The sequence below is a fragment of the Rasamsonia byssochlamydoides genome (assembly GCF_041956645.1).
Source record: "Rasamsonia byssochlamydoides strain NRRL 3658 unplaced genomic scaffold VTN77scaffold_29, whole genome shotgun sequence".
Taxonomy (NCBI): domain Eukaryota; kingdom Fungi; phylum Ascomycota; class Eurotiomycetes; order Eurotiales; family Trichocomaceae; genus Rasamsonia; species Rasamsonia byssochlamydoides.
This window is the reverse complement of record NW_027192412.1, coordinates 190030-208925: the sequence shown is the minus strand read 5'-3', so window position 1 is coordinate 208925 and position 18896 is coordinate 190030. Positions and strand designations below refer to the sequence as shown.

Here is an 18896-nt window from a genome sequence, read left to right as displayed (position 1 = left end):
AGTAAGGAGATCTTAAATCAACTGTAGTCATAAACATCGTCAATCAATCAACCAACTCAACTTGAAGTGGCCCCATACCAGCCAATACAGCAAGCAGATACTATCTTTCGCCTGAGCAGAATCCACGAATATTATAGTTCATAAACATATAAATCGTTACATACACTGCCCTGCCGGTTGGTCTTTGATAATCCGGCCCATACAATTCAATCCGAGAATGGATGATAATCACTTCACATCCGAAGTACGTATGTATGTACGTATATACTATACTTCCGACTGCATCAACTTCTCCATCTCAACCGCGTTAAGCTCGTCCAGCCGCTGCCGGAGCAGCTCGATATCGTCGGCATTCTCCTGCAGGGCTCGCTCGTAGAGGATATTGGGCAGGCCGTAGAGCATCGACACCTTGGCGATGCGCTTGCCAATGCGCTTGACACCTGCGCTTGCATCAGCGACATTCTCCAAGGAGGATGGTCTATTGTAGTCGGCCGTGAATTGGAGGATCAAGAAGAGGAGGAGGAGGACTGCCAGGACGGCACCGAAAGGCCGTTTTGTGAGGGAGTGCTGCAGCAGTCAAAGAACAATCTCTGCTTGTCTTCTTAGACAATATGAAAGCTAACTATGACAGTAACGAAAGATTAGCCATGTCAGAGCAGGTGAATGAATTCATCAGTTAAGTAATTAAGCGATTAATTAATTTCTGCCGCTGCTATGGGATACACACCCTTTGGCATGTTCAGCACATTATGTAGATGGCTTGCCCTAGTCTTTGACTGGATTAGGTAACCTATATAGGTACAGTACGTTCGGAGAACATCTGCAAAGTAAACCAGAGAAAGCGATATAGCAAACAGCAGCGATTAAACGATAGATAAATAGATCGATAAATGAATAAATAATAATATCCTCACCGACACCAGCAATCAATACGGAGTAATAATAACCCTGCCAGACCGTATTAATTCCTATTAATAGAACCAGATCGCAAGGAATGCAGTGCATAATAATAATGTTCTTTTTTTTTTCTCAAGAATAGAATTCGAAAATCAACCAGATCAGACACGTTCTGGGCTGGGCTTGCAGCGTTGCCTTGCTTTCAGCTGTCAGTCAGTCAGCGGCTACTCAGGCAGTCAGGTAGCCATCCAGCCAGTCAGCCAACACTCAAGCAGGTATTATTGTCCATTCATATTATTCATTCGCCTGGTTGGAATGTTGGTTGGGAAAAAGAGAAAAAAAAGTCTTGATTTAGATAGATTATGTAGATATAGTTAATAATAATAATAATAAATACAGATAAAGCGGTATTAGGGTAATTAGGTACCTACTTACTTACTTACCTACCTACCTGATAAGCAGTATGTAGGTAGGTAAGTGTCTACTCGATCTGTATACATTTCCGCATGGGCAATCTTCTGCATTTATCTATCTATCCATCCATCCATCCATCTCATTAGTCTCCATTAACTATTATTCTCCAGGTAATAATGTAGCAATATTAGTAATAATAATAAACAAATGAAATAGAATATCTGCCAATAAATGATGAAAAGGAAAAAAAAATCGATCAACGATCTATATTTTTATTTATTTATTTATCATTTTTTTTACCCGGTTAAGTAGGTAGGTAGGTAGGAAGGAAGGTATTTATTTATTGTTATTAATAGCCTGTCTTTCTTTCTTTTCTCTCTCTACCTCCCTCTCTTCTCTTCGCTATTCTACTGTTATTCATCCTGAAGTGAAGCGCTCTTTACATTAATTAATTAATTAAAGTATACTGCTGCTAAAAGGATAAAAACAAAAAAAAGGAAAAGTAAAAGAATAGTTAATAAAAAAAGAGAAAGAGAAGGGGAAATTTGAAATCCTCAGAAAAGAAATGAAGAGAAAAGAAAAAAAAAAGGAGGGGGGGGGGGGGGGGGGGGGGGAAGGGGAAATAACTAACTAATAAATTAATTCATCTGTTCAATACGAACACAACAGAACCCTATTTACGAGGAGTGTCTTATCAGATGAATTCCATGTCTATCGATACCTAGTACTTCGTATTCAATGGGCCGGACAGGCGCAGGTCCAGGTTTCCGGTTACTATTACCCCGGTCCGGACCCGGCCAGGCGGGACGGGACGGGACGGGACGGGACGCGACGCGACGCGATAGACGGGTGGAGAAACATGCAGGCTTGGCTTGAGAGACCCGTGTAATGTATTATCTATATCGATCTATTGTCTATTTGTAAGTCATGGAGAGACAGCTTTCTTTCTAAGAGGGGAGGTCTGAAGAAAAGAAAAGTGGGCATGTAGAGGATTGATATATATTGATGTTGATACTGACATTGATATTATTATCTCTTTGAGAGGTGATCTGTTTGCTTATTTGATGGAATTGAATTAGCTTAGCTTATTATTGGAAAACATGCAGATAGATGGATAAAGAAATAAAGAAAGGAAGGAAGGAAAATGTCAAGGTAATTGTAGTCCTGGTTGCTTGATGGTAGTCTAAATAGATAGAATGCTGAATATAATAAATATGCGCTGTACTGGACACTATGAATTTTGTCCATATTTTTCTTTCCTGGAATAAGCACTTAACCAAAGATTCCTTTCTCTTTTTCCCTTTTCTTTTATTTTGCTTTTTTTTCTCTTTCTTTCTTTCTTCCTCTTTATAATGAAGCGTTCTTCCTGAAATTATAGTATATCCCGCCAGAATTCAACATCTATGTATACGCTATATACTCACTAGATACCCCCCCGGATACTCGAACTCCTCCAGCCGCACCTCCCTGCTCGACCACGCATTGTTCTCGTCCTTCCACTGCGACAGCACCGTCTGCGCACCCTCCACCAGCCGGTGGATATTCATGCGCACGCTGTAGACCAGATTCCACGCCTCAGCTCCATGCCTCACCTCAGGCGCCCCGTAGTCGATGTCCGAATCCCGCTGCGCCGAGCCCGCCGCGCGGTACATGCCGATTATATTGGGAAACGGCGCGATGCAGCGCAGCTTCGGCCGGCCGCGGCTGCCCTCGCACATCCTGCTCAGCGCGTTGTCGACCGGCTCGTCGAGGTAGTCCAGCGCCAGCGACGCGAGGATCTTGCGCGCTGCGTCGTACGTCACCGCGTAGCCGTACAGACAGCAGCCCATGGCGGCGCGGTAGACGAACCGCGTCGAGTCCTCTGGCAGGTTGGGGTATTTCGTCTTCCAGGCCTCCCGGGGCCCGCCCCAGGTTGCGCGGTGGTGGACGGGGGGTACAGTCGGGTCGTTGGGGATGACGTAGAATTCTTTCTCATCGGGGCCTGGCCCGGATGCGCAGCCGCCGATCCAGAGGAGATCCCAGTCGGCACCGTAGGGAGTTTGTGGATTCGCATGCTCGGTGCGCTGGAGGGCTCGCGCACCTCGAGCGAATTCCGTCAGTTGCGACTTTATCGAGACGTCCCAGTCGGCGTCGTCTTCCATGATCAGCGCGGTTGATATGCGGTCTTCAACTATTCTATATTCCAGATCAGCATTGTCACGCTAATAATACAGAGTACGACTGTCACACACTTGACAAGCGCATTCATATGAGCACGCCAACAGCCCGCTTGTGCAGGCTTCAAAATTGTCATGTTGAATCCCTAGACCTGTTTAGTACACGAATAGACTGACATGTCAGCATGTTTCAGGAAATGCACACCTCAGGTAAGGCTTTCTCAGGGATGGTTTCCCCCTTCACTCCGTCCATCCACTCGACCTGAAAGCCCGAGATGGAAGCCGACAGGGTGAGATAATCATGCCGGTCGGTGCGTTCCTTCAGTCCGATGGCGAAAATCTTCTCAAACTGGACGAACGTTAGATCTATATCTGTCAATTTGAGGCAAGCAGTAACTAACGCCTAAGGTCTCATTCCTGATATTGGCGAGCGTGCGGTCATCCGCAACATGATGATGACGGCCATGGAATCGAGCCAGCAGATCGCTTGTGGCGTATCTCTGACCGATGATCGCTCGTAAGAGGAAGAAGATGCAGAGCACCGCGACGGCCACCTTGGAGACCTTGGAATTCAACATCGCGATCATCATGACGGGTGGAGGACGAGCCAAAGAAAGAGAGCCGAGACAGCCGAGACAGCTGAGACAGCTTTAGGGGAAGAGTCTCTTCTGCGCACCGCGAGTCATATTCCTATTTATTTGATCTCTCCATATCTTGTCTGCCGATCTGGAAATTGAGTCAGTTGCAGACTGTGAACGGCTGCGGCGTGCATTCTTGGACGGAAAGGGCAATGTCCAGGATCTGGATATCCTGTTTCCGGAGATGTGGGAAACCCTAGCTCCAGTTTGTATTCAAACGATCTGTTTGTCATTGTCTTAGTTTGGAGCTCTTTTTTTTTTGTTTTACTTTTTTTTCTTGAAAAAAAAATATATAAGAATAAGTTTAAAAGAATAAAATTACAGTCATGGTTATACCTGCCCAAGACCCTCTCTCCCTGGAATGCTCGCTTAGTAAGCAGCAAGAAGGCAGGATCGAGTATTACCCAAAGCAGTAACTAGGCAGTCAGCACCTGCATCCACAATAACGTATGTACACAGGTAATGCAGGTCCATAAGCCATTATTTTTTTTATTGTGGAAGTGTGAAATCTCACGGCGATTACCACTCCTGGGTAGTACAGTCAGGTCAGCAGGTATAGACTTCGACGAAATTCTTCGATAGGAAAGGAGACCCACTCGACGAATCACGTATTAATAATACAGTTGTTGATATTAATTATTCCAGCGTTGGATTCTGACTAATTATTATTTGAATGCTGGATGATATATGTATATATATCTGTCTGTCTACTGACGTATTAATAGGGCATCCGCAGATAGGATAGGTTGCTCTTGTCTTCTGGGGCTCTCTCTATATATTGTGAAAGGAGAATCGATCCATTGTAATCAATTAAATAAGTACAAAAAAAAAGCAGAATCAAAACTCCTCAATTCTACCAACCATCCTCACAACCGACGACTGTCCACCATGTCGAACTCAAACTACGCCATCCCCCCCGGCTCGACAGTCGTCGTCACCGGCGCCAACGGCTACATCGCCTCACACATCGTGGACTTACTACTATCGCTCGGGTTCCACGTCCGCGGCACCGTCCGCGCCGAGAAGCCCTGGCTAGACCGGCTGTTTGAGGAGCGGCACGGCAAGGGCCGGTACGAGAGCGTGGTCGTGCCGCGGATGGACGTCGAGGGGGCGTTGGATGAGGTGGCCAAGGGTGCGGCTGGGTTGATTCATGTCGTATGTTATCATTTCCTTCCTGTCTTGTGATCAAGGGTTAGGGCAGGAGTGTCTTGAACTGATAATTATACGCAGGCATCAGACGTCAGCCTGAACCCCGATCCGAACACCGTGATCCCCAGCGCTGTCAAATTGACACTCAACGCGCTCCAAGCAGCCGCCAAGCAGCCCTCGATCAAGCGGTTCGTGCTGACATCGTCCTCGACAGCGGCCCTCGTTCCCAAACCGAACCAGGAAGGCGTTGTCGTGGAGAAGGGTGAGTAAATCCATCATCTCAGTCCCTTCAGCTGACAGCTGGCTGACAATTTGTTTCTATTCAGATACATGGAACGACGAAGCAGTGGCAGCAGCCTGGGACGAGGCCACCCCGGCGGAGGCCAGACCGTACGTCGTCTATGCGGCCTCCAAGGTTGAAGCTGAGAAAGCGGCCTGGAAGTGGGTGGAAACGCACAAGCCGGGCTTTGTGCTGAATGCTGTGCTTCCGAATTTCAATGTCAGTATTCACCATCCCAGAAAAATTCTATAAAATCAGTGAGAAAGGGTCTATGAATGAGTCAGCTGATTCACTCGACAGTCCGGACCGATCCTCCATCCTGAAATTCGCGGGTCGACGATGGGCTGGGCTCGGAATCTCCTCAAGGGAGATGCGTCTGCGATGAACCTTCTTCCTCCGCGTAAGTCAATTTATCTCACCCTCTATCACAGTCGTCTCAACACGATATGCAATCACAACTAACCACTAGTCTAAATAGAATACTTCGTCGACGTCCGCGACAACGCCCGCCTCCACATCGCCGCCCTGCTCGACCCCAACATCCACTCCGAGCGGCTCTTCGCCTTCGCGCACGAGTTCAACTGGACCGACATCATCCAGCTGTTCCGCAAGCTGCGACCCAACAACACGCGCATCCCGGACCCGCCTGCCAACGAAGGGCGCGATCTGTCTGATATCAGGCCCAGGAAGAGGGCGGAGGAGATTCTGCGGTCGTTCTTTGGCAAGTCGTGGACGGGTCTGGAGGAGAGTTTTGCGGCGGGTATTGAGGGGTGGGAGTGACGATACGTACAGTACTAACGACTGAGTGAGTTGTATATATCATGTACTCCGTATAGACTGCAACACTTGAATGCAAGGATGGTTGTTGTCTCGTTTGTTTGTTCCGCTTCCAGCAGTACGGAGTAGATTCCCCCTTTCCCCCGTTCTTCTATCGTAGGGATCATCCCAGTTCCAACCTAGAGTCCTAGATACCTAGGTAAGACCAGACTAGACATAAATGATCCCTTGACAGGGAAAACAAAGAAGGAAAATTGTGGAGAGTGAACCTCCTCCTCTCCCTTACAAATGTCCTTGAACTCTGCAAAAGGAAGGGGGAAGGGGTGAAAAAAAAAGAAGATAGAAGGCAAGAAAAGAGGGAGAAGGAAAAGAGTAAGATGCATTCCATCATTCCAATTCCAATTCCACATCTATAATTATTACCTAATTCCTAACCTTAGGTACCTACGACCTACTTACCTAACCCTGGCTTCGGAGCTTCCCTATCCTCCTGTCCTGCTATGCCGTGCCGTGCCGCATCTTGTCACGTCCCGTCGGTGTCACCGGTGTCACCATGTCAGGACCCAGTATGTGACAGTACATACAGTAGCACAGCTATCCTTCCTTCCCTTCCCTTCCCAGGAAGCGCTAGGTATGTACCTAGGTACATACTTCTACGGAGTACTCCGTAGATAGGAGGAGGTAATAATAATACTGAGGAACTTGATTATCGCCAAGACAGGTGTCAAAAATGTCATCAACTTTGACATATATATATATAGCTACGGAATACTTGTTGATACCCCCTTATTCGGAAAGGATCTTCGGAAAGGACCTTCAGGGATTCAGGGATTACCATTTACAGAGTACAGAGTACAGAGCCGACATTCACAGCAAGAATGCCACTGTGTATGTACAGTACAAGTGTGTTGTTAACTAGTTGTGACTGATCGATCGACCTTAGTTATTTATGCCTGCCTCTACGAGCATCCCTGCATACACATACATACTGCACACACATAGATGGACAATTTTTCTGCCTCCTGCCAATTTCAACTTCAATTTCCATTCTGGATGTACTAGATGATGGATGGATCCGGTCCCATGCCATTGCTAACTAAATCGGGCAGGGCCGGAACACACCTGTCTCTGTCATCTCTTCTGCTGCTGCGAACTATGTACGGGGAGGAGTATGCAGTAGTGCGAGAAAACAGTAGAGTAGAACATGCCTTCTGACTGATCGACTTTTCGCCCCTCGCATGTCCGTTTTGCCCTCCTCTCGAGTGTTTGTTTATTCCAATCTCTTGATCTTCTCCACGAACGGCAAGCTTACAATACGCATACATACACGGGGAGAAACGCATCCCCGATTGATTAGCAGGTGCGTCCGACCCAGCTTTAGAAATGAGAGAAGCAAAAAACCAAAGAAAAAAAAAGCAAAGGACAGAACAGGACCAACGCAAAGGGAATCCATACAGCTAAAGGAAAGCAAGCAAGCAAGCAGACAATGCCAAGCACAAACGCACACAAGTACAGCAGAAAAGAGAGACTATCGCGGAACGCTTCACTAACAGAGAAAAAACAATGGAGAACTGGAATAGAAAACGAAATGCATTTTTTTGGTTGCTCGAAAAAAATGACTCGCGCTTGCAAATGCCAGATATCTAGAACACACACAAACATATGATGCAAAAAGGAAAGGGGTATGTAATAAAATCTAGGATTGAAAAATAAAAATAAGAAAAATCCGCTTCTTGGTCTCTGCGAGAAAAAGAAACAGAATCAATGACTTCCCATCGCCCAATGATAGATAGTTATGTCAGGTGTCGAAAAAACTATGTATGGCACAGCGGATGTGTTTTAACAAGTAACACACGCCCGGATATTAAGAAGTATATTTTTTTTCTCTTTTTGTTGTTTTTTGAAAACCAGAGCAACGGTGGGAGAAATCATCATCCAAAATAAAGGGGAAGAGGAGATTCTTCGGGGAAATTTCAAGGAGATTAATATGCGGAAAAAAAAAGATATTAAGTTCCCCTGTATCTCAAAATGACCACCCCACCGCCTGATCCGACATGGATTCCCCAAGATTGACGCCCCCGAGGTTTTGGATCAGTACCCCGAGCTGAAGCTCATCTGAGTCGGCTGAGAGTAGTGCTGATGTTGCCCATACCCAGGCTCAGCATCGTACATCTGGGCATCTGAATATGAGACATTCGGGGGCGGCGTAGGGGAGGCCGGACAGGCAGCAGAGGCTCCCTTGGCGGCATTATTCGGAGCAAGGCCGTTGTTGGCAAATCCTTCATTCTCCGGTGTGATGGGCGGCGTGAGATAGCCATTGGGATGATTGGCGTATTGACCCTTCTGCGGAGTAGCTAAGCCAACCTCGCCGGCATACGGTTTCGACGACGACGACGACTCCGCCGGAGTCTCAGATGGCGGCGTTGGCGGAGTGTAGGAGCTGGCAATCGAGGCCTGCCGGGCAAGGAACTGTTCCAGCAGCTTGGATATCCGCGAGTAATGAGCCGAGGAGTATTTCCGGTACAGGACCTGCGACGGGTGGTGCAGCTGCTGCGACAATCCAACCAACGTTGCCGAATCGTAATCCGCCGCCCATTCGGTGTGGCGAGGTTGGGGTCGGTTCAAAATGCAGCGTGAGAGCGCCAAGGCCGCTTTGGCAAGGTCCGCCGACGGCTTCGACACAAACTCCCGGTGGAAGAGAGAGATCTCCAGGATGTACATGGCGAGATGCTCCACTTCCGGGTCGTAGGGAACATCCAGCAGCGCGATATGCAGGAAGCTGTCAACCGTGGGGTGCCCAATGGTCCAACCGAGCGTCTGCAGAACGTGCCATTCCATCTGGAGAAACATGTCATCGTCATACAGAGAGCAGCACATCGACTTCAATTCCCGGATCGTCGGCACATGCTCCTTCTTGTCGCCATATTTGGCAGCGATAAGAAGGGCCGCACACCCGACCAGTTGATAATGCCGCTTGTATACCACCCGCTTCGAACAGTACCTGTCAAGGAGGTTGATCGTCAGGAACAACGTGGAGGGCAGCAGCTGGAACGCGGCATGGGCTTCGATCAGGAAATCGAGCAGGTAAGGACGCATGAACCACTGGATCTCCGTCTGGATATCGATGGATTCGACGTCAGGAAGGGTGGCAGCCTGGGACAGAAAAACAGATTCAAGTCAGACCAAGTTCACACAAACAGGGAGAAGGAAGACAACCCACATCCATCTCTAGCATGTGGGCCAGGCAGTCATCCAGATACTCCTCCTTTGCGACCGTCGAGAGCTGATCTGCGATAGCATACTGACGCTCCCGAGCGATGAGTTTTGCTTGCTCCTTCGGATCCAGACGACGGGGCACATCGTCACAGGATTCCACGAAGAAAGTATCGCAAGGTTGGTGGTTGGATTTGGGACGGTGGTGGTATGCCATGGTGATTCGGACGGGTGAAGGACAACTCTTCGGATAGATGATTCTCGAACTGACCGGCAGAGAGCGATTTCGAACGATGTAGGCGTTGCTGTGAAGGAGTGGACCTGATCACAAACCCGTGTGGGTGTGTATCTATCGGGAGAACGACGGAAACAAGAGAGCGACAGTCGTCAAATTAAGTTGTAAGGTAATGATTGTAATTAGTTGGAAGTAAAGTATTAAAAGAGTGTAACAGCGTAGACAATAATCTAAACGCTGGAAGAAATAAGAGACGGCCAAGGAAACTGGAGTTCAAGTCTTCCCCGGGCGGAGCTGAATTACAGAATTAGTTTCATTAACTTCGGTATTCTCCACGGTGAAGATATATGTGCTGTGACAGAAGGGATCGAAGGGGAATTGTAGATTTGAAGGGAAAAGCTGAGTGTAAAAAGAGAGAAGGGTGAAGCTTAGCAGGAACTTACCCAGGATGAAGGCCGTCAAAAAAAAAGAGGGTAGGTCCGTCACCCTTACTGTGAAGACAGCTCTGGCATCTAGGCTGGCGATGGACGCAGGAATGAACTTCCTATTTGGCGTGTGCCTGTCGATGAAGAGATGAAGCACGAGTCAACGCCTCCACTCTGATGGGAATCGACAGATCGAGGTTGGTTGCGAGTCCTGTCTCGTGCCGCGGAATGTGGAGCACGCGCGCGGTAGGGAGCCAGGCAGGAAACCCTACGTAAGGGCAAGGGATGTCAGTGGAACGGAGATCCCTGGTGAAGAAGTGAAGAATGGAGGAGCACGTACAACTTCTCGTCACAGATCCGTGTCCTTTTTTAAGGAGAGACACGTAACTCGGGTATAGGAGAGTTGGCGAGTCGTTTGCGGGAGAACCGTTCAGGGGTGAGAAAATCCGCCGACGGGACAATCGGTCGGGTTTGACACCACGAAACGTTTTCTGCAGAGAGAATCAACGTATTAGCCTTCCATTAAGTAATTCTCTCGCTTGAGAGGTCCTGGAAATAGCCTGACGAGAATGCGGTCTTGAGAAGCAGCCTGTTAAGCTCTGGGGGCATGTGTCATTCCACAACGGTGGACCAAACCGAGTCCTGCCAGACCGTGCTTCATGCCATCTTAAATGGACATGCTGGGGTTCTAGCGGGTGTAAGGCTTGGAATTGGCCAGCTTATCCTGCAAAGATTGCAGGATGTCAATGCTGGCTGGGATCACGATGGAGTTACTCCAGGTCCGCACAACCCTTTGAATGGGAGGAGCACGAGAAGGGATGCTAGTTCAGAATTATCTTAAAAAGCATTCACCCGTCCAAGGCCAGGAGGTCACATCATTGAAGCCCATTTATCTTTATCTTGCACCTGATGTCCCCCAGTCCAGAAGTCCTGTCAAGACCCAGAGCAAATTTTTCGAGCAAGCCAAAACTCAGGCCTATCCGATCCAATTCCACACGAGAGTGTAAGGTCCACTTCAGGACCTCAATTCACCGCAGGTTACGGGAAAGTAGTGAGGAGTGAACTCGGATGAAAATCGATCTCGTCTCACCTCTCACAATGGCGAAAGCTCCAACAATCATATACCGAGCAGGGCAATGGCAGGAGGATGGTCAGGCAATGGACCAGGGAAGATTATTTGACTGCCGGCAGACTCGGGCCCAGTGATCTCAACCTCTATGTTGCAAGAGGGTGTGATGTGGGAAAATCGGCCGTGGACGTCTCGGGGTCGAGAACCTCACCGTCAAATTAGGGGGTAGGAAAGGAGACGGTTCGAATTCGACGGGTCGAATTGCAGACGTCTAGGAAGGGAGAGGAGGAAGGACGTCGAAGCACGAAGCTGACGGACACAGCTCGACTGGAGAGCTGGTGCCGTTCGCGGGAGACGGCGAGTCGAGCGAATTGCTTCGTTCGACGGATCTCGACCACTGACGGGACCAGGCTCGAATCTCTCCACGAAAAGGAAATGGAACGGAAAGGAAGAAGAAAAGAGGAGAGGAAAAGGGCGGAAATGGAGGAGGAGAGGGAGAAGAGAAAAAAAGGTAAGGAAGAGTTTTCTCTCTCCAGGCGGGTGTGGGAGCGAGAAGGAGAGAAGAAGCACGACAGATGGAGGAGAGACGAGGTTGAAGTCTCCCGATGCTGCTCGTATGGTAAAGCGTGACCATACGGGGGGGGGGAGAGGTGAGTGGTAAGTCGGCGGTAATGGTATTGGTAATGCGTCACATACGGTTTGGTCTTGTCTCGTTTCGTTTCTTTCCTTTCCTTTCTTTCCTTGCCTACCGCAAATTCCTTCCCAACGGTGCTGGGCCAGGCGCGCCCCGACGGCTGCACACTCAGCTCTCGTCGACTGGCCGGCTTACAGGCTGCTCTACGGATCGATTGGCTGTGGAGTGTGGACAGAGAGTTCGTTCTTCGGTTTGGTTACTTCACCCGATGGAAGTTCCCGCTGCGGGAAGACGCGTACCAGAGTCGAGTCTACAGAATCGGGTGATTTGATGGGGATCAGTCCGTGAGAAATCAAAAAGACTGGTTTGATTCTAGTTCCTGATCAAAGCCTCTGGAGAGTACGGACTACGGTGGATGCAGTCTGTATTGTACGGTGTATGGTAAAGTGAATGCTCGAAGCTCCTACTGGACACGGAGCTCCTGTAACTGAATTCTGGTAAATACTGGACCTACCTCCAGAACGGAGAATCTGGCAAGTTCACGCTGTCTGAACGCGGCCTGAGCACGGCATGGTTGAGTTGCGGTGGTGAGTAGTTTCAGCGTGCCTTCGCGGTCGCAGAACCGGTTTCAACAACAGCGCTGTTCCCTGCCGAGTACGCGCGCGTGGAGCATGGCTAGCAACGCAAAAGCGTTCAAAAGCGAGCTGCTTCACTAAGCTGTTCCACCGGATCCATGGAGCAAGGCTGGTACCTTAGTGATTGGAGGCGGTCGCGTTCTTTTTCCATTCACCTTTTCCCATACGTCACTGGGCCGTGGGGACCAAGGCGCCGTCGGACTCCGTTCCCTTGTTCAGCCCACTCGAAGCGTGTGCAGCCAGTCGTTGTCCATCCGGTCCAGGGAGCTGTGGCTGCTTGTCCCAGAACGGGAATATTAACCTTGGATTATTTCCAAGCTTACGGAGGACCAAGGCTGCAACTGCGCGCTGCGAGTCCAGAAGCCTCGCAGCTCAACGCGCTCTGGCGCGCTGCACCCGGTCAAACACGCTTCTCTCATCCCCTCATTCATGATCATAATAATACCGAGACGGGAAGATAAACATGGAATGCACATACAAACACTGCGCCGGACCTGCCGGCGTAATGTCTTTGGTTTGCAGCCCGGAACCTTGGGACGAGGCTGATCGGAACCCCATCTCCCCGCTACGAGAAAAGCCTTTCATAAACACCCTCGCGTCCCAGGCTCTGCACCCGCGTTATGTCCGCTGACTGGCTTACGGTCAGTTTCTGCTGCATCCAGCGTGTTTTTTTTTGCGTTCCGCGGTTCTCATCGCGGCCGCGTCCCATTCACTGAGCATTAATACTAAGAATGTCGTGTGGACGGTGAACTTTTCCGACTCATGACACACTGTGGCCTCCAAGATACTCGATTTCCATATGAACTGTTCGTATATGCTTGCTGCCGACAATCTGCAAAAAGTTGGTGGTCAAGAGGAACCTTTCTTTCTCCCGTCCTGAGGCCTTCAGAACCCAGCAGGTTGGTTCCTCATGTTGATGTGATAGGTTTGATGTTGGATCCCTGTTATGCTTGATAGGACACTTGCACTTGGCCCAAGGTAATTGCTTGTTCAGTTCAAGGGGCAGGGTTTGTGCTGTCTACGGTCTACCTCGTGACATTTATTCAATTTGTTCAGTCTGCTGCAGGTATTAACTTAGTTCTTCTGTGGCAGACAAACTGAGCCAGTTCTGGTATAGTATCCATTCGACCACAGGGATTGATTCTACTGAGGAATCAACCATGAAGTTCGAGATTCTCATCTGACCTGATTCTACTCAGCAGCTTTCGATCATTCGTGTATCCAATTGAAGAAAAAAGATGGCTGGATACTCCGCGTCCTATCATGTAGAGTTGCTCCGTAGTTTACAGAGTCACTATGATCCTTTCGCGACATAAAGTAAGGGGCAGATGGACGATCGAACTGCGGAGTGGCTAGCAATGCGGCAACTCCCGCATTCAAGCAAGACTCGTATTTCATTGTTCAGTGCATGCCGCTTCAGGAAGGAGAAAGGAAAGAGATCTGCTGATAGGTGTCGACCAGGTAGGTTTGCGACGAGGAAGGATTGCTGAGTTGGCTAGTGCCTTGGTGCCTGGTCGCGGGGAGCATCCATCGCCAATGAGAGCCGAGTCCAACGCCTGAGATTGACACATCCCGTCTGTCCTTGCAAGGGAGAGCAGCCCTCACATCGCCCCAGAACCTACCACACAAAGGTGCTGGAGACGATTAATTAGAAGAACATTAATTAGGAGCAATAATGATGAAGCAGGAATCTCTCTCCTGATTATAGGTTGGACGGATCTCTGGCAAAGGCTGTGGCCGCGGGAGCTTAGCGTCATCCGCGACCAGGATAATGGCGGCAGCAGCACTCTAAACCGCCAACTGGATCAGCCACTTGCTCTCCCTATCCATGAATGAATGAACACAGATGAGTCTCCGGAGTACTCCGTGTGATTTATCATGATCCTCTGGCTGGCTGTACTCCGTACCACGATCTTGTTATTGAGAAATGGACTGATGCAGTGTCGCCAGTCATCGGATCTACCGAGTGAGGTCGCTCCTTCCCCTTTTCGGGTGGTCAATATAGGAGGTAGTACCTAAGTGTCATCCATGGATCAAGCAGACTCCCTTTATCTGCCACAGTAGCAGTCAAAGCGCATCAGGTCGACTCTATGCTCAACGTCCATGGAACGCTATTTGAAAATCCATGCCGTTCCCTGCAGGACAATCAAGTTGTGACGAGATTCATCATCCTACATAGCGAGCTTTTTGGATCTGTCGAGTTATCCCTGGACGGATTGTCATCACTAAAGGGAATAGTTGGTGATCGTGATGGAAGCCCGGCCATGGACCGAGGCCTTTGTCCGGATGGAGCAGGATCCCGGTCCGCTCACGTGTCTCCCGCCCGGACGACCAATGAGGTAGGTGCATCCATGGACCGTCTAAATCTATACAGGAAGAAAGCAGGAAGGCAGCCTGCATTGACAATGATAATGTTACAGACTTATACTGATATGTCTATAAAAAAAGCTTTATTGGCTGATGAAATACACAGTGTCAAAACGTCAGCAGTTGTGACTGGTCTGGATTGTCCCTTGCGGCACATAGCTGGCTGCAGTGTAGCCTTAATTGGCATATGCTTCTTCAGGTCTCTCCTTATAACCAATTCATAACTTATCCAGTATGTAGGTGTACTTGGCCATTGCCTGATTGCAGATAAGAAGCAAGGTACGAGTTTACTATGGAGCCTTTTCCACGTGCTCCCAGCCTCCCACGCTCTCTTAAACGGCCAGACCGAAACTGAAGAAGAGACAGCAGCAAGACCAGCATGAAAATGGATCTTCACCCCTCGGGGAATCGGGATGCTGCATGACATGTCCGTATATTGTACTACATACATAGGCAAGGGCACAGGCACAGGAACGCAGTCATACCCTATAGATTATCTACAAATGGCATACGGTATAACGATCATGCAGGATTTATTTTAAACTCATCTGTGTCACGATTCCATTTCGGTTTCTCTCTCTCTCTCTCTCTCTTTCTCTCTCTTTCTCTCTCTCTTTTTTTTAAAAAAAAATACTGCATTTTGTGTTTCATACCCAGGAAATAAGCTTTAGTAGTGAAACGTAAGGTTGTATCAAAACGGAGACACGGGTTTCTCTCGGATGTCAACCGTTGACGTTTTTTATAATAATTACTTTACTGTACTCTTCCATAATATACACACAAACACGCACAGATCGTTCGATGGATAAATACAGTAGTTACGCGACAATTGGCCAGTGACTGAAAAAAAAAATCTCTTCTGGAACTGGGGGTCTCGGTTTAAAAATTTTTGTTTTCTCTTTTTCTATTTCCTTCTCTCGGTGAATGTCAGTAATAATAATTAGGCAGTAAGTGAATATTAGAACCTAGGTAGTCAACCTAATCTATCAAAAAATTTCAACCGTTTCTCAGGCGACTGTTATTGATTAATTCCACTTTGATCTCTCGTACGGAGAGAGTATGAAGTTAGTAATAGCTACGTGGAGTTTCTTCCTTTTTTTTTCCTGTCTCCTCCAACCCACTTAATTAGCTCTGTCACCGAAACAGAAAGCACAAGCCAGAACAAAGATCCATAGCGGAGCTCCTTGGGTCAGTATTTTTTTTTAAAAAAAAAATTAAGCATGCCGCTCAAGTCCGACAGGCTTAAGTTATGTAAACCGCGAAACGACCCAAGGGACACAGACGCGATCAAAAAAAAGCAGGCTGGAAATCCCCACACCACACAAGACCCTTGGACGATTGCGGAAAATACGGATTTGACAGTAGGGTCGGCCCGCAGAGGATAATCTAGAATCAACAAAAAAAATTTTTTTTCTTTCATTCTTTTCTTTTCTTTTCTTTCGCCCCGCAGAGGGGAAGATACCGTAGGTAGAAGAGGGGCACAAAGAACAAACAGTATTACTGTGAATACTACTACTACTGTATACAGATAGATCGATCCACTTCCTAACTACTGTACATACATACGCCACTGGAAGAATCTTCATTACCTAACTGGCAACGCCAAGTGGACGCAAGGGGATTTCCGATTTTCGATCGTGTATGTAAAGTAAAATAAAGCGCGGAAGAGCGGGAGATGTAGAAAAACTCAGCAGATCAAAATCATAAAATTAATTATCTAGCATTATTCATTGAAAATGTAGTGATCATGAAGCATGGAGTGTGCACAGTATTCAATGATTTAATGCAAATATATGAAGATATATATATCAGCCAGACAGGTCATCCAACTTGCGGCTCTGCCTCTCTGATAAAATATTAATCCTTACCGCATGTCAGTCAGTTTCATGCCTTAGGCATCCATTGCGGACTTGGACTCCGACGGCATACTACTCGCATGGTGCCACTGCAGTGCATCGATCTCCACAGACAGGAAATCAGTGGGCAAGACATGCGGTGAAAAATTGCTTTTTCTCTTTCGTCATAATCACCGTCTTTCATTTTCGTTCGTGGCTGGTTCTTTTCTTAATACCAAGCAAGATCGGAATCTGGTCGTTAACGAGATACCAACAGCTGCATGAAATTACCGTCTGCAAGCATGTCGGTGACAATGTTACTTGATTGGCCTCTGCAAATCGATCTCGAGATGAAAACGGCGTTGATGACAAGAGAAGCAGCATGCACATCGACGTCAATTATTGAAGCCAATTGCCACGAGCACGGCTAAGCTGTGAATACGATGGACTAACTCCAGAGGACTAACCCTGCAGTAGGCAGGACTATCAACGAAGCGCAGCGAAAAATGGCGGTTCTGAAAACGGCAATTGGGCGAATGAGCAGGCCGGAGCAGCTGCGGATGGGAACGCTAAAGGACCCAGGGCCGGTAGGAAGGGATTAACTGCAAGATCGTGTCGAGGTGGTTTACTCCACTGTGTCTTGCCCATGGTCGCCTTGAAGACGCCATGCTTGCAATTATAGGGACTCATTCTTCTTCATATCTACCTGAGTGTGGTCTTTTATCTGATCGCTTGATGGCATGTGCCGTTCTCCTGGATGTCACATGCTGTTGGTAATGACAATACCGCCTGGTCTGTCTCGTAAAAAGCAATACCACGCCATACGTTTCACCGCCCGTTTGGAAACGGTAATCAGGTTACACTGATCAATACAGTACCGTCCCACCAGACTGGAGCAGCAAGCGGGGATCAGTTGAACAGGCACGGAGAGCAATCGTCACCGACTCCACAAATTCCTCCCGAGAATAAAAATGGCCAGCTAATGAGCTGCAGAGAAGGATGAAAGAAAACCGACGAAAAATACGGAGTACAACCGATCTTAATGTCGCCCACCCTGGAATACAGAGTATGGAACTGATTTGTCTAGTGGAGTTCTACGGAATGCTTGCTTCTGGTCCTCCACTCAGTCGAAATGGATTTGAGTGGACATCACTCTCAACAACCGATTCTGTCAAACAAGCACGCATATCAGGCTAGTCCTCAAAGATGTCTCGCAGTTCGGTCTGTTTTCAGTACCACAGTATGGCATGGTTTGACGTCTGTCCTGTACCTATCCGGCCGTGAACACTGGACTCAAGCTGAGCTCGGCGAACGTGCAAACTCTAATTTAGTGAATTAGACGCGACCACGCAAACCGTCGACACAATTGAGTCCATCGACCACGTTGGGCCCCTCCGTGGCGTGTCACTTCCATGTGCTCTCCACGCGATGATTCGACCATCTCGTCGGAGCAACGTCGCGCTTAGTGCGGATCTGTGGCGCGTCATCAACCTAGGTTACGAACCTTAGGTACCTACCTGGGTAGTACCTAAGGTACGGGAACCTACCGTGTTTTCTCCTCCAATTAATATTCGATCTTGCTCCGTTTAGTTTCGGTGATTCAAACCCTTGCCAGTTGCAACACTACTACCTGGAAGATCTCTGCAATTTCATCGGCACATACGGAGTACTCCAGAGAAGAACTTTGCTGACAAACCACCCATCGTGTGCAAACTCTCCCAGTCGGGTACCCAAGTGGCAAGAGCAAAGCACGCGATCGATCTTTGATCATCAGCCTCGGCTGTACAGCTAGATATTTAGGAGTCGATTGACTTCCGTGGCCAATAATCCGGAATCAATCCAAAGCTACTCCACAAAGAGATGTTACTCGGTAAATAAATAATCTTGCGAGCTTGTGGCACGGTTCGGACTTTTCTTTACTACCGGCGCACAGCCTCAGCCTCTTCTGGACCTAAACGATGACACGACGAGAGCTGAAACTCGAGCAATCACAATGAGAAGCTCCTCCTTCCCCGCCTTTGGAAGAGCAGCTAGCTGGAAGATATACGGAGTACTCCGTATACTCCGTACTTGCTTGCCTGAATCCGGAGGTGGTCGAGTTTCACCATGATCACCATCCCTGTCCGTGGACTGTGGCTTGTGCGAGGACGGCATTCCAAACGATGGAATTTT

General features: G+C 48.3%; 5 protein-coding genes across 5 annotated transcripts; 2 read left to right on the top strand and 3 right to left on the bottom strand.

The window, feature by feature from the left end:
• Window positions 1-267: 267 nt before the first annotated feature.
• Window positions 268-4057, bottom strand: VTN77DRAFT_4037 (uncharacterized protein; the record flags this gene model as incomplete). Its single annotated transcript, XM_069420052.1, has 6 exons — window positions 268-567; window positions 2087-2218; window positions 2736-3486; window positions 3543-3613; window positions 3673-3816; window positions 3869-4057. 6 exons carry the CDS (start codon window positions 4055-4057, stop codon window positions 268-270), a joined length of 1587 nt encoding a protein of 528 aa, XP_069277941.1.
• Window positions 4058-4993: 936 nt separating this feature from the next.
• VTN77DRAFT_4036 (uncharacterized protein) lies at window positions 4994-6314 on the top strand (the record flags this gene model as incomplete). The annotated part of the gene is made up of 5 exons (XM_069420051.1): window positions 4994-5260; window positions 5336-5516; window positions 5581-5753; window positions 5835-5934; window positions 6013-6314. 5 exons carry the CDS (start codon window positions 4994-4996, stop codon window positions 6312-6314), a joined length of 1023 nt encoding a protein of 340 aa, XP_069277940.1.
• A 2088-nt stretch (window positions 6315-8402) lies between these two features.
• VTN77DRAFT_4035 (uncharacterized protein) lies at window positions 8403-9741 on the bottom strand (the record flags this gene model as incomplete). Its single annotated transcript, XM_069420050.1, has 2 exons — window positions 8403-9464; window positions 9532-9741. The coding sequence occupies 2 exons, from the start codon at window positions 9739-9741 to the stop codon at window positions 8403-8405; spliced, it is 1272 nt and encodes a 423-aa protein (XP_069277939.1).
• A 2949-nt stretch (window positions 9742-12690) lies between these two features.
• VTN77DRAFT_4034 (uncharacterized protein) lies at window positions 12691-13080 on the bottom strand (the record flags this gene model as incomplete). Its single annotated transcript, XM_069420049.1, has 3 exons — window positions 12691-12789; window positions 12846-12912; window positions 13001-13080. 3 exons carry the CDS (start codon window positions 13078-13080, stop codon window positions 12691-12693), a joined length of 246 nt encoding a protein of 81 aa, XP_069277938.1.
• Window positions 13081-14612: 1532 nt separating this feature from the next.
• On the top strand, window positions 14613-15113 carry VTN77DRAFT_4033 (uncharacterized protein; the record flags this gene model as incomplete). Its single annotated transcript, XM_069420048.1, has 1 exon — window positions 14613-15113. The coding sequence occupies one exon, from the start codon at window positions 14613-14615 to the stop codon at window positions 15111-15113; it is 501 nt and encodes a 166-aa protein (XP_069277937.1).
• Between the last annotated feature and the right edge of the window lie 3783 nt (window positions 15114-18896).